At 40.3% G+C, this 15,513-nt stretch overlaps 2 protein-coding genes and 1 long non-coding RNA gene across 8 annotated transcripts in view; 2 read left to right on the forward strand and 1 right to left on the reverse strand.

Annotated features, from left to right (window-relative positions):
* The first annotated feature begins 783 nt into the window (after positions 1–783).
* Positions 784–6,737, forward strand: LOC115582567 (G-protein coupled receptor 61-like). Its single transcript, XM_030418581.1, has 2 exons — positions 784–1,118; positions 2,404–6,737. The coding sequence occupies exon 2, from the start codon at positions 2,618–2,620 to the stop codon at positions 4,016–4,018; it is 1,401 nt and encodes a 466-aa protein (XP_030274441.1). The 5' UTR covers positions 784–1,118; positions 2,404–2,617; the 3' UTR covers positions 4,019–6,737.
* Positions 6,738–7,792: 1,055 nt separating this feature from the next.
* On the reverse strand, positions 7,793–14,261 carry LOC115583083 (uncharacterized). The gene is made up of 2 exons (XR_003984300.1): positions 14,125–14,261; positions 7,793–9,009 (listed from the first exon to the last, which is right to left on the reverse strand). It is a non-coding gene; the product is annotated as an uncharacterized LOC115583083 (long non-coding RNA).
* ampd2a (adenosine monophosphate deaminase 2a) overlaps positions 10,465–15,513 on the forward strand; it is a 35,758-nt gene continuing 30,709 nt past the window's right edge. The window contains exons 1-2 of one of the 6 annotated variants that reach the window (XM_030419508.1): positions 10,465–10,598; positions 10,998–11,069. In XM_030419508.1, coding sequence (XP_030275368.1) covers positions 11,060–11,069 — 10 coding nt within the window. In that variant the 5' untranslated portion in view covers positions 10,465–10,598; positions 10,998–11,059. Of the gene's footprint in view, positions 10,599–10,796; positions 10,831–10,997; positions 11,070–12,643; positions 12,801–14,129; positions 14,656–15,513 lie in introns of those variants that run through there. The other 5 variants (XM_030419509.1, XM_030419512.1, XM_030419513.1 and 2 more) reach the window with 5 other exon arrangements.

The raw sequence follows: 15,513 nt of genomic DNA on the forward strand, positions 1-15,513 counted from the left end.
ATTAGGTGACACAAATGTAATATAGGATGCTAAACTGCTAAAATTAGCCCAGAAATGTTGAACCTGTGGTGGAATCTTGTACAATGAATTATCATGAAGTTAGGGGTGCCATTTTGCTCAGCTGGTAGAGCAGGTGTCCCGTTCCCCGGCCTGGGGCTCTTTGCTGCGTGTCACTCCCTCTCTTCCATCTTGTTTCCTGTGGAAATGATTACTAGTTTTGGAGAAGTGTTGGACTAACATAGTGAGCCCAGGCTACTGTTAAAATACCAGGTAGGTAGGTTAGCTACAGTTTAGTTTGGTTTATTTTAAACATAAACAAATTCAGTATAAATAATTTCTTACAGGAAAAAAACCCATTCAAGGACAAAAATATCAAATCAACTGTACAGTGAAAATACATTTTCTGATGATTATCCAACAACCTTCTTTTCCTCATCTCCAATGCTTTCTCTAGGTTTCTAGGTTAAATAGCCAACTTAATCTCAATATCTGTTTTTACTTTGATGAGCAAGGTTCATCACACTTCCCCATAAAAAGGGCAAGAGAAAAAATAATTATATTCATTTTCAATACCAGCCAAACAGCACATAGAACGAGTTTGCATTTCTTCTTCCAGTCTGTCAAGTTTCAACTATATAATACCAGATCTAATCTGTTTACAATGCTGATAACAACACAGACAACATAACATTACCCTACTTCCATCATGTTCAGTTCCTGTTTTCTGAAGCTGACATTACCGTCAGGACACTAGGACCCTGTGGAGGCAGCAGCTCTGGTCCTGTTTCACTGCCTCCTGCTCCATCTCTGCAGTCACTGTGTGTGAGTGGAGGGGGAAACCAGAGAGTGAGCTGGTGTCTTTGCAAGCATTTACATCAGCATCGCTTGAGAAAAACCTCTGCTGCACACAGCCGAAGTCAGCCGGGGAGGAGGATGCACGAGGCACATCAAGGGATGGGAAGAGAGACGGGCTTGTGTGGTGGGAAGTGCCTCAACAGCATCCACAAGGCACAGTGATTGATGTCCACTGTGTACCTCAGCAGTGGGAGCTACACCAGGTTTTCATCCTCAGTGACCAAAAGCAGCAGACAGCTGCATCAGGAAACACTGTGATTCAGGTACACAATGCTCTCTGCCTTGCTCTCTCTCTGCTTCTCCCTCTCACGCTCCCTGATCCTCACATTTTCTCGCCTGTTCTCACCCTCTTCCTCTAATCTGCTGATTATGTGCTGCTGAGTGCAAGAATAAATCAAAATCGTAATGTGATATATAGAATGTGGGCCCTGCTTCATACAGTGGGTGTAATACATTAATGATTAATATATAAATGAGTAGGCGGCAAGACATGACTAAACCATGCAGGGGGGTTCAACTGAATTTGGAGTACCACTATGTGTGATTTAGAGATGTTGCTCACTGAGGGCAGTCATTCATATGTGATGACCGAGGTTAGAGCTCAGATTTTACCCTGATTCATTCTGTCATCACTGTAGACAGGAGGCACAGCATCCCTGGCATTCGCTAAATCAGTGGCATAGAGCAGTCACAGCGGTAAGCAACTGGATTTGACACATACATAGCAGCAGCCACCCATGTCTGTTGGTTGCCTTTTATAGCAAGGGTTAGGGTTCATATGCAGACTCCGAAGCCAATGGATACCCTTCACGTTTTGCATCTGAAACACTAAACTCACTCATACTTACTGCGCTTCCTTAGTGGCACAAATGCTACTGTAGTGTACCCAAGCAAAATCATGCAGTGCAGCGAGTCTCGGACCTGGGCACACATTGGCGAGACCTATCATCGATCCAGAATAAGTAGCCGTGCACAACCAGTTTAGACCCTGGGTATACATATTCAACAATGGGCTCTCACAGCAGGAGTAGACGTAATGGAAAAGGGCTGTAACCTACAACATAGGATTGGTTTTGGGAAATTAGCATGCAGTTATGCATTGACAGGATGTGTGCTTGAAAAGTATTTTTCACCTGCAGAAAGGAGCAGACTGGATTTATCTGTGACCCATTTTTTCACTCGTGATGTAAGTAAAAAGATTAAAGAAGGTGGTTAGAAATCCTCTATTTGTGTTTCCATATCATGACTTGGTTGCAGGTTTATAAAATATAATCTGTTCAAGTTGTTCAACTAATTTCACCCCTTCAGTTTCCCAGCATGTTGCAAAAAAGATGCCAAATGTACCTGTCTCAATGATGCATACTTAATTGAGTTAATAGAGTTGTTATAAGTAAGATTTGAGAAGCTAATGAGAATTCTTAAAACTTATGATACATAATGGTAGAAGGGGCAAAAGTGAAACTCAGTAACTTATTGGAAGGGTTGCTTCAAGTAACTCAGAGATAAAGTGTCTCATTGTTTTAATCTGTCTCCCTGTCTCGTGTTCAGGGTGGTTGTGACTGACGGCAGACATGAAGACTCTCTAAATGGACAGGAATCATAACGTCTGACCCTCCTGCTGATCACACCATCATCCTCCCGACCACAAGGCAGCTTTTGACCTCATTTTCAAGCCACTGTTTTCTGGCCGTACTTCCTGGCTTTGAAGGATGGGTGATGGGCCTGTGACTGATCCTGCCCGCCTGCCTCATCCCACCCTTCAATGGAGCCAACGTGGAACTCCTCCCAGCCACCTCCACAGCTCATGTCCAACATGTCTGCCTCGTCTCTGCCTGAGGGCTGGGCTCTGTCCCAGTCGCTAGCCCTGCTGGCCATGCTGCTCATGGATCTGCTGGCTGTGGTGGGTAACGTGGCTGTCATGGCGGTCATTGCCAAGGCCCCACAGCTCCACAAGTTTGCCTTCGTCTTCCACCTATGCGTGGTGGACCTGCTGGCAGCCCTGGTGCTGATGCCCCTTGGCATGCTCTCGAGCCGAGCATTCTTTGGGGAGGCCTTGTGCCGGAGCTACCTCTTTCTCAGCGTGTGCCTGGTTAGCGCTGCCATCCTCTCTATCTCCGTCATCAATGTGGAGCGTTACTACTACGTCATACACCCGATGCGTTATGAAGTAAAGATGACTGTTGGTCTGGTAGCGTCAGTGTTGGTGGGGATATGGGTCAAGGCCCTGGCTATGTCTGCTCTACCGCTGCTCGCTTGGTTCCTGCAAGGTGGAAGAACTCCTCTTCTGGAGAGTAGTGCAGTTGGGGGAGGAGAAGGTGGGGCAGTCCCATCTCCCCCTACTCAGGGTCACAGGCGCTGCTCCTTACACTGGACAGGAGGGTCGAACCGCTTGGCCTTCATGGTCCTGTTTACTCTAGTGTATTTCCTGTGTCCACTCCTGGTCATTCTTGTTGTATACTGCAATATGTTCAAGGTGGCTCGGGTCGCAGCCATGCACCACGGGCCACTGCCTACCTGGATGGACACACCTCGTCGCCAGCGGTCTGAATCCCTCAGCAGCCGTTCCACGATGGTTACCAGCTCTGGGACGGGCACTGGGACAGGCAGAGCCACTCCACAGCGCCCCTTTGGGGGAGGAAAGGCTGCAGCGGTGTTGGCAGCAGTAGGTGGGCAGTTCCTTTGTTGCTGGCTGCCCTACTTTACTTTCCACCTGTATTCAGCACTGGCTGCCAGCCCTCCAGCCACATTAGCCTCTCTAGAGGAGGTGGTCACCTGGATTGGCTACTTCTGCTTCACCTCCAATCCCTTCTTCTACGGTTGTCTCAACAGGCAGATCCGAGAGGAGTTGGGCAAGCATCTGCCTTGTCTGTTTCGTCGAGCAGGGCTCGAGATGGAGGACAGACTGCCCAGTCGTGAAGGATCCATAGAGGAGAATTTCCTCCAGTTTCTTCAGGGCACCGGCTGCAACTTGGATCCACAAAACTCTCACAGTACGTCGAGTCCTAAAGGGGAGGCCTGCTGCCCCGTGTCTCAATCTCAACCACCAGAGCAAGCACAGCCCATCCCCATTGATTTTCGTATCCCTGGACAAATTGCAGAGGACACTTCAGAGTTTACTGAGAGTGAACAGGTGAAAAACAACCACATGTATACAGACAATTAAGTTTTTCTTCATTTCCTGAAAAATAATTTTGATCATTCAGATAAAAAACTGTTTCAGAAGTTACTTCGGTGAAAACATGTTCTTCGAATCGTTGCACTTTGCCTCGTCAGATTTCATCCTCCAACAGTCAAGATGATAATGTGTATTACATGCAGTTGTTTGTGAACAGGGACTTGACTGCTAGATTTAAAAAAATTCCACACAACCGCTCAGCTCTGTACAGTTAATGACTCAGTGAATTAATATTGATGTGACTTGTTGAAGCCTTTTGAAAAAAAAAAAAAAAAATGTTAACCATGTATTTGATTCTACAAAAGTATCTGAATAGTTTTCAGAGTTTAATGTTTTCAGAATATTAAATTAGGGTACACATGCTGAAATACACTGGCTCCCTCTCGATGACTGACTGTGTTCTTGCGCAGCAAAGCTCCGCTGTCAGCCAAATTGCCTTTGGTATTCTGAAATGAAGATTAAATGGTTCCACATACAAACTGACACTGTATTTGCAACTGCCAAATCAATCATTTTTTTGAAAAGAGTTTTGTAAATTACTGCAAGAGAAGTCATGTCAAAGAAGACAGCAATAAAACACACAAAATTATTATTTAGGGGATATATTGAGGGAAAAGCACTACTGTCACTTTTGATTGGTAGTTGGACTTTCATCAGCGAGAATGCAACTCTGAACCCTGATGCCAATCCGATTATAAACAAGTTGTTTACAGAAAACCATCTGATTATATTTTTCTCACTCTTTGGTGCTTGTTTTAAAGGTCCAGTTTGTAGGATGGGAGGATCTACTGGCAGAATATGATTTTCATGATTATATTTTCATTGTTGTTTTACCGCATAAAAGTAAGCTTAGATTTAGCTCTTTATATCTCCAGAGGGTATGATGGACTGAAATTACCCAAAAAATGTAATTGAAAATAAATGTAGGCATTGATTGAAGGTGTCACTAATTACATTAGCAACTAAATGTGTTATTCCATCTCCCCCCTACCATTGCAGTCATGTTACAATACTGCTGCTTGTTCAAAGCATCTGCTCCCTCAAGTTGCTAAAGCTAGCTAGCTAACATTAAGACAGTGCAGTATGCTGGGCGAATACTGTAGAACTGTAGAAAAACATTTTTATGTTTTTTCCACAAACTGACTGCTGATCACTGATGAAACACAGATACCACGTGACAGGCAGACAACAGCAGTTACTGTTGGCTGGGAAAAAACCTTGGTTGAAGCTGGAACTAACCATCATAATTCTTACATAGATCTAAGCAAAACATTAATTTGGGACCTGACAACATTTTAAACACAGTCATTAGAATGGTCTTAAGGAAAAAAGATACCTTTATTCTGCAACTTCTACAAGCTCTCTAGATGTGCGATTTAAAAAGAATTCTCAAAATGTTGTCAACATGACTGATTTATATTGATATTTCTGCTTTAATATAATTGAAACTTAAATGGGAAAGTAAATAAATTGTTGAATTAGTACAACTGCAAATTAAGACAGAAATATCAAATAATGTCACATTTGATGAATTATCAGTGCTATCAGTTTTTAAATACATTTTTGGTGCATTAAAAGACATACCAATTTATTTATTTATTGAGACATTTATTTATTTATTTTTTATTTGGCATTTTTTCATATTCTTAGGGGTAGACGAAGGGTATTTTGTTTGTTGCAATCCTCAGTCTCACTGCTAGATGCCACTAAATTCTACACTCAACATATAACACACTGTTGTTGTTTTTTTTACCTCCTAAAAAACAATCCAGATCTGTTGTGACTCAGTTAAAGTTGACTTTTCATCTAAAGGGGTCACCCAGCTTTCTGCCATGTGACGTGTTTATCAGTGTATTTGGACATAGATCTTAAAAAATCAGCATTCTCTTGATCAGAGCATTGCATTCAAATATGATTCTTACATTTGTTAAATGTAAAACTATATAATTTCTGATTTGTGTGTTTAACTCCCTTTTTCTTCTTATGAGAGAGTTTGAGCATTTGTTATGAATTTCATCCAAATAAGGCTGATGTATTTTGACACGTATGCAGTAACTGTCTTCTTTTTTTTTCTTATCCTGAAAGGAGAATACACTTATATTTCTTTTCACTACTCTGCTCATCAGGGTTTTTTTTTTACCTCACATGCAGGAAAAAAAGTTGTACAGTCCTGCTTAGTTCAAGACGAGTGTGACTCCTGACCACTTCTAATGTTGCGAGGAGGCTAGAGCAGGTGTGAATTTTTCAAGAGGTTTATATTAGAAGGTGTAGACTTTGCTAAGTTTTTCAGCTTGAGTTTGATGATGATACAAAGTCGTATTTTCAAAACAAACTGTTTCGGGATAAATATGACAAACTAAATGTGGAAATGTTTGGTTGAAATGACAGATTCTTTCTAATGTGAATACAGGGTTTTTAAGATATTTTTTTCCAATGGTCGTTTTTGAGTGACGATGCCAATCCAAAATCGAGAGCTTGTTGAGCTTGATATTTTCTATCCATCATGTCTAAATATCCCAAACTGTGAATGATGCTGAACGTTTGTGTTAGGATTTTCACCTGTTCAGAGATTGTTTTTTATGCTGTGATTAAAATAAAAAGAATGACTTCCACTGTACTGCAATGATACAAATGTTTTGAAAAATACATGGCTAAAGGTTGAGTGCGCGATACTGTTGTAATAAAGAGTTTCTATGTTTGTAAAACACTTTGGACGCATTCTCGTATTTTCACCAACAGTGCACTCATTGCTTCACATTTAGGGTTTTCTTTACTTGCTTTATTTGGCCCTGTCTCTGTATAATTTTACTCTCTGATTCAGTGTTGTGGTTTAATCTCTCTGTTTCCCTTTTGATATTCCATTGCAGAGAGGAGGATGGGACGATAACGATCAAACACTTTGACCTTAGGGTAACATTTAGACTTCAAAGGCCAAAGCCAGAGGTATGACCTTTATCAGAATGAAAATATAACTGACAACAGATAGATAGATAGAAAGATAGATAGATAGATAGATAGATAGATGGATAGATGGATAGATTGATTGATGCTGCGTTTCAGTTGGAAGACGCTGGTGTGCGATGGGCCTCACACCTCAATGATGGACCTCAGTCAAGCCGCCCCCAGCTTCACCAGGCTCTGCCATCCCCATGGCAATTATTACCTAGTGACATTTCTCAGTGCTGTGGTGGGTGGTAGGAGGAGCCTTCTCTATTGGGAATCCAACAAGACACATTTATGTGTGACTTCTTAAAATAAATTCCCTAGACTAAACCAGAGCTGACATTTTTTTTTTCTTTCTCACAGTCATGGGATTGCTGGTGTGAGTACCCCATGCCGTAAACGGAAATAAATCCCTGCATATTCTGCGGAAAATAACCGCCTTTTGATTGCTCCTGTCTGTAATCTTCTGCTTTACTCAGTTTTTAATCAAAGCTTTAATGTTGGGTTTTGATACGGACTAATTAATTATAATCTAGATACAAAATCAATTCTTTCATATTGTTTGTGAACATATATACATTTTGTTTATACACAGTAATTAATTAATACTTTTTAAAGAAAAACAATTCTGCAAAAGTTACAACACATGAATTGCAACCATATGCTTACAATAAAATCAATCTAGCGTCATGGTATGGGGTCAAAGACATGTAAAGCTAAAGCCGAAAACTATCGTTATGCTTTTCTCATATATGCTTCATGATAAAAACTAACTGCAAACAGAAAAGACAAACCCTCCAAGAACAGCATGATTGCAAATGAGGTGGACAAGATGAGATTTATTGAGGTTTGCACAGGTAGGGGTATAAGGTCAACTTATAAAAACAGGCAAAGAAAGGTGATTAAAGAAGCAAATACACACTTTATATAAAACACATCATGGATTATCTAAAGATACACTATATGAAAATGGATGACACAGTGGCTAAAGTAGAGTCAGGAAGATCCTGGAAGAGGGCAAAATGTACTTATAGCTACAGTGAAATGATGAACCATAACCTGGAACGTGTTATGCACAACAGTCGGAAGAGAACATACAGTATGTGTAGGGAACATTAAAACATTAAAACCACCTTAATGCATCCTGTACAATCCTAAAGATGCAGTAATAATTTATTGCGACTTGGCCGTCAATAAATATTGACATTTTTATAAGGTTGTTATGGTGAAAAACTCAGCAATCGACCAGTATCAGTACTTCTATGGAGTTATGCTTATGTCAACTTGATGAATATAAGTCCCATATTAACTGTCCTTTTAGCTCTGGTTGGGGCTCCACTAATTCCTGAGGTAAATCTTAGCTGCTCTTCAGCTGCTAAATGCTTCAACATGTTCACCAGCTAGTTGTTTACTTTGTCTCTCTGCCATTTGATGATTGTCAGGTAAAATACATATAAAATACAAAATATTTCAGGTTTGCCCTGAAAACACCTGCTGCTGCTGCAGCTGATGGGATCAATGAAAGTGAAAAAAAACACCTGAGTTAAGGTCATGTAACCAAAACAATGAGCTGAAAGATGCTAAAGCTCTCCATTTTCTGTGTTTGTCACTAAAATAACAACAACTAACAACTTTCCCATTATGGATTTGATACTTTTTCAATATACAAACACTGATTTGCTCAGCTGCAGAGATTACTGTGTGCCAATATTAAGAGAGCATATGGTTCTACTGCTGATGCTTTCATCCTTATGGGATACAGCAGCCAAGGCGAGATTTCGTTTCCAATTAACACTTTTGGGAGATTCTGAGCAGCAGTCGTCAATATATTCTGCTGCCTCAGTACAGATGGAGGGCCCAGCTGTGCAATCTTAATCTTATTTCAGTTGTAATTGTTATTGACCTTGTCCTGTAAGGGTGATATTGTTACTGTACAAACTCAAAAAGTTGATTCCAGATGGAGGTCAGGGCTTGGGACCACATTTCCTGCCTCCTGCAAAGTGAAAGCAGATGGACAAGAGGGTCACAGCCGGAGTCTGTGGCAGAAACGTGGACAGAGGGAAAGAAAAGAAAGAGAACAACAATCACATTTTTTGTTTCCAGGCATATTGTAAGCATTTTTACAAAAGAGTGCTGTTTGTGAGAGGGACAACAAGCTGACAAGACAAATGAAGTGGGATTGAAGAGGAGGAAGTAAGACATAAAAGTGAACATTGCAGCTACTAATGAATCAATAATGTGATTTATAATACAGTCACCTTTGAGTATACATTTAAATCCTTGTGTGTTTATAGAGTAACTTTCCTGTCAGAAACCATTTACCACTCAAACCTGGAGCCTTGTACTTGACCAGTGCATAAATCAACATCATATCATGATCATATTGTAACAGGAGCTACTAAATGATTGTTATAAATCTTATCAGTAGGGTTAAATAAAGATGAAAGTTTTTTTTTTTTTTAATAACAACTGACACACATGGTTAAATGAGATGTTGAACTTGGACCCAAGTCTGCCAACATTGTACCGCCACAGTATGTGTGTTCCTATTTTTACTGATTGTGATTGGCAGCCCTCCAGTTTGCTTTTGCAGACAGCCTGTTGATTTTTCCTTCAGTGGAAAACACAAACTGAAGCATGTGAAATACACTATGAACATGTCATGTGAAATATACAATGTTATTTGAGCAATTTCATTTTTCTAATACTTTCCACCTCCACTGGACTACTTTAATTTACTACCACACTGACAGAGACATTCTGCCTGCACAGTACCTACTTTGGATAGTTCAATAGCTGATTAGTGTTTGAAGAAGAAGGCTACTCAAAACCTCTACCTCAGTGAAAATACAGAAGTACGAGCATCGAATGTATACTTAAAGAGGAGAGTAAAGTAAAGGTACTCATCATGCAGAATGGTCCATTTCAGAATTATGTGTAGCCTATTATATTTTTGGATTATAATTATTAATATATCCCTTTAATGTTTCAGCTGGTAAAGGTGGAGCTATTTTTAATCAGCCAACTCAGAAATAGAATTACTTAGAATAGATCAAAAAGTCCTATCTTATCCCATTGATAGTAATACGTGTATTTTTTTGATAGTCTGAATCTGTAATGTAACTGTAAATCTGTAAGGTAAAATTTGTAAAGTAAAAATCTGTAAAGTAAAGTAAGTGAAGTGATACGCTGAACCTGTAGAGTAACTCAAATATAATAAAGTAAAGCAAATTAAAGTAATTGATGTGAAGTCAATAAAAGTGAAGTAAAGACGAGTAAAGTAATATGAAGTGAAGTGAAGTACAAGTGTCTGAAAAATAATAATAAGCATGCTTTCAAAACTGGATGAGACCTGGTTTAATTTCCCTAAATTAAGGTTTTGGTGTTAAAATATAGTTATTGCTGTGATTACACTGTCTCTTATATCCAACAAATTGACAATGACGCAGAGTTCCTGGAGAACGACCGACCATCTTCTTCAGGGATTGTTGTCTGTGAGCTCCATGTGACGACCTTTGCACCACATGAAGGCTCACAGCGGGCGGCTCCTTTAAAAGTAAAACCTGCGCCTTCTTTTGAGGAAACTGGACGTCGGTCGAAACAAAACCCAGCCCGTCGAACAAAGGTGAACAATAAGAGCTGTATGAACTATTAACTAGAGTAAACTGTTATTACCTTGTTGTTCCGTTAGTCGCGGTTTGTCCAGGTGTAACGTAAACGGCTGTTCACTGACATGACGGTCAACTAAACGTTAACGCTAACGGTCATTCACAGCTCGGTGTCAGACGTTAAAACTCCTTTAGTCACGTGTGTGGTGGTGTTATCCAGCCAGTGAGACATTGGAAATAACATTTTTAGTAAGTGAAGCTGTCATTTCAGTGCATTGTACAGGGCTGCTAATCATATCTAACGTGAATAGATAACCTAGCTGTTAAGGAATCGGTTTAAAAGACAAAGTTAGCTTATCAGCTAACTTTGTGTGTTGCCAGTTGGACAATGTTATGTTGCTGTGTGTTTCCTACAGAAAACATTTCCTGTCTTGTGCCACAGTCTGACTTCACTTTTGCTCCCAGTGGGTCTTCAACAATGTCAGATGGTGAGTCAGAAAACAGTGCAAACATCTGTCAAGGTCTCATTCAATACAATTACTTAATTAGACATGGACAAGGCTATATATGACATAACTCAGTGTGATTCTGAATAAGAGGTATAGTCTGAAAGATACAAAACAAGCTGTTTATGACTCTAGCACCTTAAAACTCATTGAATGTATTTTATGACTAAGTCAGAGACTTGAAGTCATGACTGCTTCATGTGTTAAAAACTACATAGGTGTCATACAAAAGATGTGCTACTTGGAAACTATGCTCTTAATCTTATCCCATCTGTTTTACTGCATTACAACTCACAGGCAGGGGCTGAAAACAGTAAAGCCTGTGTACTGTATTAACAAATCCATGAAAGTATTAGATAAAAAGCCAAATTATCACCACCGTGACTTTCTAGAAAACTGTTTTGATGGCTTCTTATTTTACTCAGATGCCTGCCTGATGTTCAGACTTTTCAGAATCTTAGAGAATGTGTAGCTCAACCCAGCTGTGGCAGAGTTGGTAGGTCTAGAGAGCATCCACGGGGGGTGATCGGGTACCACAGTTGAGAAGGACCACATTTGGTCAGTCTGAGGCTGAGAGACAGTTCTGCAGTGTACTGGGCGCAAGTTTTGGCTCAAATCAACACAAAAGAGTCATCACTAATGACTGCGTGGCATACACTGTCTATCATACTGATTCTACTATTTTTACTGTACTTGTTATGTAGTGCAGTGCTCACATTTTATTTAATGTGCAGTTTTATATATTGTAGATGCTGTTAGGGGATTTTAGTTTACCTGTCCAGGGACAACAGATGCAAAATCGCTGCTAGCTACCTCTGGTGGAATTACTTTTAATTGTGCGCTGTGCCTGTAAATAAATACAGTGATCAGGGTGGCAACCTAATCCTCACTATCTCCTGATTACACACTACAATTATTTTCAATATAGTGATGTTTGTGTTGCCGACTGTTTTTGTGTATAAAAAAACTTAATCAGAGCATAGCATTACCAAGTTGACAACCAGATCTCTTTGTGTTTAATCAGGGTAGCAACTGCCAACAACACTGCACAAAATCTGAATGCATTCATTCATTAAGTCTACAATGGAGACATGAAAGCAGATAGAAATGGTGCCAGCCAGCATCAGTGTTAAGGTTGGTTTATAGAGAACCAATCTAAAAATGCAAAACTTATCTATTGCCAGTTCATGGTAAAATACCAGGCATAAATATAAATATTCCCCCCGAAACAAAGTGCCCAGTTTCCGTTAAGCTCTTGCAAACACAAGTAGTGCTGTTAATAGGAAAATTCCATGGCTCTGTTTTGTAAAAAGAAAAAATAAATTTACACATGAATAGATTTGGCAACATCAGCTTTTGAATACAAATTGTACCCAATCTACCTGTTCTAAAAATATGCTTTGTTCAGTCGTGTTTGATGGAATTTCACATTACCTATGAACGGCTGTTCATGAAAAAAGAGAACACTCCGTTTTATTTTTGGTGTATGGCCTCTGCAAACAAAATGCTGAATTCCATGAGCTTTGCTCTGAAAAGAGTGAAAAAAAATCCTCCAGCAGCCAGTGATATGCACAGTGGTCTCATTTTTAGCAAAGGGGTGTGTAGACAGACAGCTTGACTAAGCAGCAGAGAGCACAGAAGAAAACCAAAGAAGGATTAACAGGAGCTACCAGGCTAACTGTTGCTACAGTTTCAAGGTCAGGCCTTGAGAATGTGAGTCATTTGCTTTTTAACAAAATGTTTATTCACGGGGGTAGTTAAGATTTTTGTTTGAGACAAAACCAGGCCTCTGCTTTTTAGCCTTTGCTGCTTTACCAGATGGTGAGCGTCAGCTCTCTCAAAAACTGGGTCAGATTTCAGAAAAGGCTAGAGACACCCTTTAACAAGATTTTTATTTAAACTTGGGAAGGATTAACATTCTTCTACTTTTGTCAGCAACTAGAAGATGTTGTTGCTCAGCACATTAAATAGAAAGATTCCATTGCTGTATATGCAGGGCGTCCAAATCTTCAGGGCATAGTATGAACAGGTTTTGTGCTATACTTTTGTATACAGAGAGTAAAAATTATCAAACTTCATGAAATTATTAGTATACTGCTGTCTATTTTCTGTACAGTTTTAGAATTGACACACTGAGGCTGCTTTAACAGCAGACAAGTGCTCAGAATGCACAAACATGTTTTTGTGCATAAAACTTATATACCACTAGATGGAGATCTTTACTCTTTTTTTGTAGCTCCCATGCACTGATGACTCTGTGACGGAATCCCAACGTTCAGAACAATAGGAAATAGTCAGTCATTCAATAGTCAGTGTTGTCAGGCTTAGTAATATACAGTAGATATGATGCGCATTTTGTATAGGTGTAAATGTGACAGGAAAAAAATCTGTAATGATTTTACTGAGAAATTTTTGTTGTATTTAGTGTGGTTTTGAGTTTTTTTAAAAAAAGCAAACAAAACAAACAAATTAGAGCTTACATGAGCAGGCGCTGTAAAAATGTATCAGTTGTTATGAAATGTCAGAGTTTAAGGGACAACAACTGAACATCAGTGGAAGTCCATTTTACAGTTCATCGATGAGCGTGCCTACAGCATGATGCATCAGTAAAGCCAAGTTAAAGTAAAGTTTTAAAAAATCTAATTGTTTGTATAGCAGAATAGAAATATTAAAGCTAATTGTTTTATTTGGTCATGCTCCGTAGACATTTTGGATTTTGGATTGCAAGCCATTGGTTGTCACTGTTTATAGTACTTAATGTCAGGCGGGCCGGTGCTGTGTGTGTTTAGGCTGTCTGTCTTCCGTCTGAGTTTTCCAGCAAAGAAGATTGAGAGTTCATTAGGCAGCTTACACACTAAGCTGGTTTCTGTGCGTATCCTCTCTGACCATTCTGTATTCTTTATCTTTTTTCCTTACCTGCCGTTCATCTGGATCCTCTGTGTTTTCTCTTGCTAAGTTGAAATTACTTCCTCATGATATCCAGTGTATCTAGTTGCTATTTTTAGATGAGTGGAAAAAACTTTTGTCCTTCACTCACCTTGGCGCTCAGCTGGCGGGCTGTACTCGCTCTCCAGGCTTGCTGGCTGTCATGCTAGCTCCACACTTTGATCTGCAATGCCCTCCTCGATGGCTGTTTTTCCCTGCATTGGATACAGGAAGCTCATTCCCTGGTTGCTAGGGCAACCAAGAAGGATGGCCCCCAGCAGGAGTCGGGGAAGCCTTGGGCTGCCTTTCAGCTTGTCGCTGTGCAGTATGCCCGCTGACCTGCCGTGGGCTGGGAGGAGGAGCCAACTCTGCAGAGGAGCCTCTCCCGGCCCAGTATGGGTCCTGCTGCCCCGCTGCCCTACCGTGAGACACAGCTCCAGCATTAGAGCTTGTGCTCCTCCCTCCCTCTGCTGGCCACTGCACAGCTCTGACACGCTCTGCTCCAGTAGTAGCAGGAGCACAGGCAGCAAGATGTCATCCTCTTCCTCTTCCTCCTCCTCCAACAGCAACGATGGACAAGGAAAGCCTAAACCTAAATCCCCGTTTCGCAAGAGGGGCAGTCTGCAGAGCACCACCAGCCCTGGTGAGTGTGGGTGAGAGGGGGTCCCATAGAAGGAATGTGTGAACTCTTGAGCTGTTACATAAACGTGGAGGCAGAAGATTACACAGATGTTTGTGCAGTGGCTTTTAAGAATTCAAGCTGCACACCAGAGAGGACTGCTGTAGCTGTAGTTTTTTGCTCAGTTTTGTATCTGTGGTTGAGTGCATTTGAATTTTTGACTGATTTTTTTATTGATCATTTAGCTTGGATGCTGCTTTGTGTGGAACTGTAATGCAATTCCCTGCAAGTAATCGTTTATCTAAACTAACTAGGGCTGCAACTTACTGAGTTAATGTTTGAAAAACACACCAACAGTGAATTGTTCGGTGTATAAAACTGTCAGAAAATACGCTGGAAAAAAAGCACAGTAAATGTTCTCATAGCCAAAACAACAGTTAAAAACAGAAAGGGCGTTCACTATCTTAATTATTGAAAAAAGAACAACAATAATCTTGACTGCTCAGTAGCTGACCCGCCAAGTAAGAAATGTGTTATTAAGTACCACAGTTAATATATAAATAAATACATTATATCACAGTCAAACTTTAACACAGTATAATATAGATGTCACTGTGTTTTTTACTGTCAAACTGTGCATGTTGATGAAACAATACACTTTTTTATACTATGGAAAGTGCCTTTTGGGGATGTTCCACATACATAATGGTTGTGTTGGTATATGGTAGAGATGCATTCTTAAAGATGTGCCCTTAAAGGGGCCCATTGCTCTGGTTTCTCCTTATCTCATCAGCATGCGTTACACAGAGCTGTAGTTGGACCCTCCCCAACTGTTTCTTATATTTAGTTTAGGGGAATACACAGTGGACAAGGGGGAAAAAG

Source organism: Sparus aurata, chromosome 6 (assembly GCF_900880675.1).
Source record: "Sparus aurata chromosome 6, fSpaAur1.1, whole genome shotgun sequence".
Classification (NCBI taxonomy): Eukaryota; Metazoa; Chordata; class Actinopteri; order Spariformes; family Sparidae; genus Sparus; species Sparus aurata.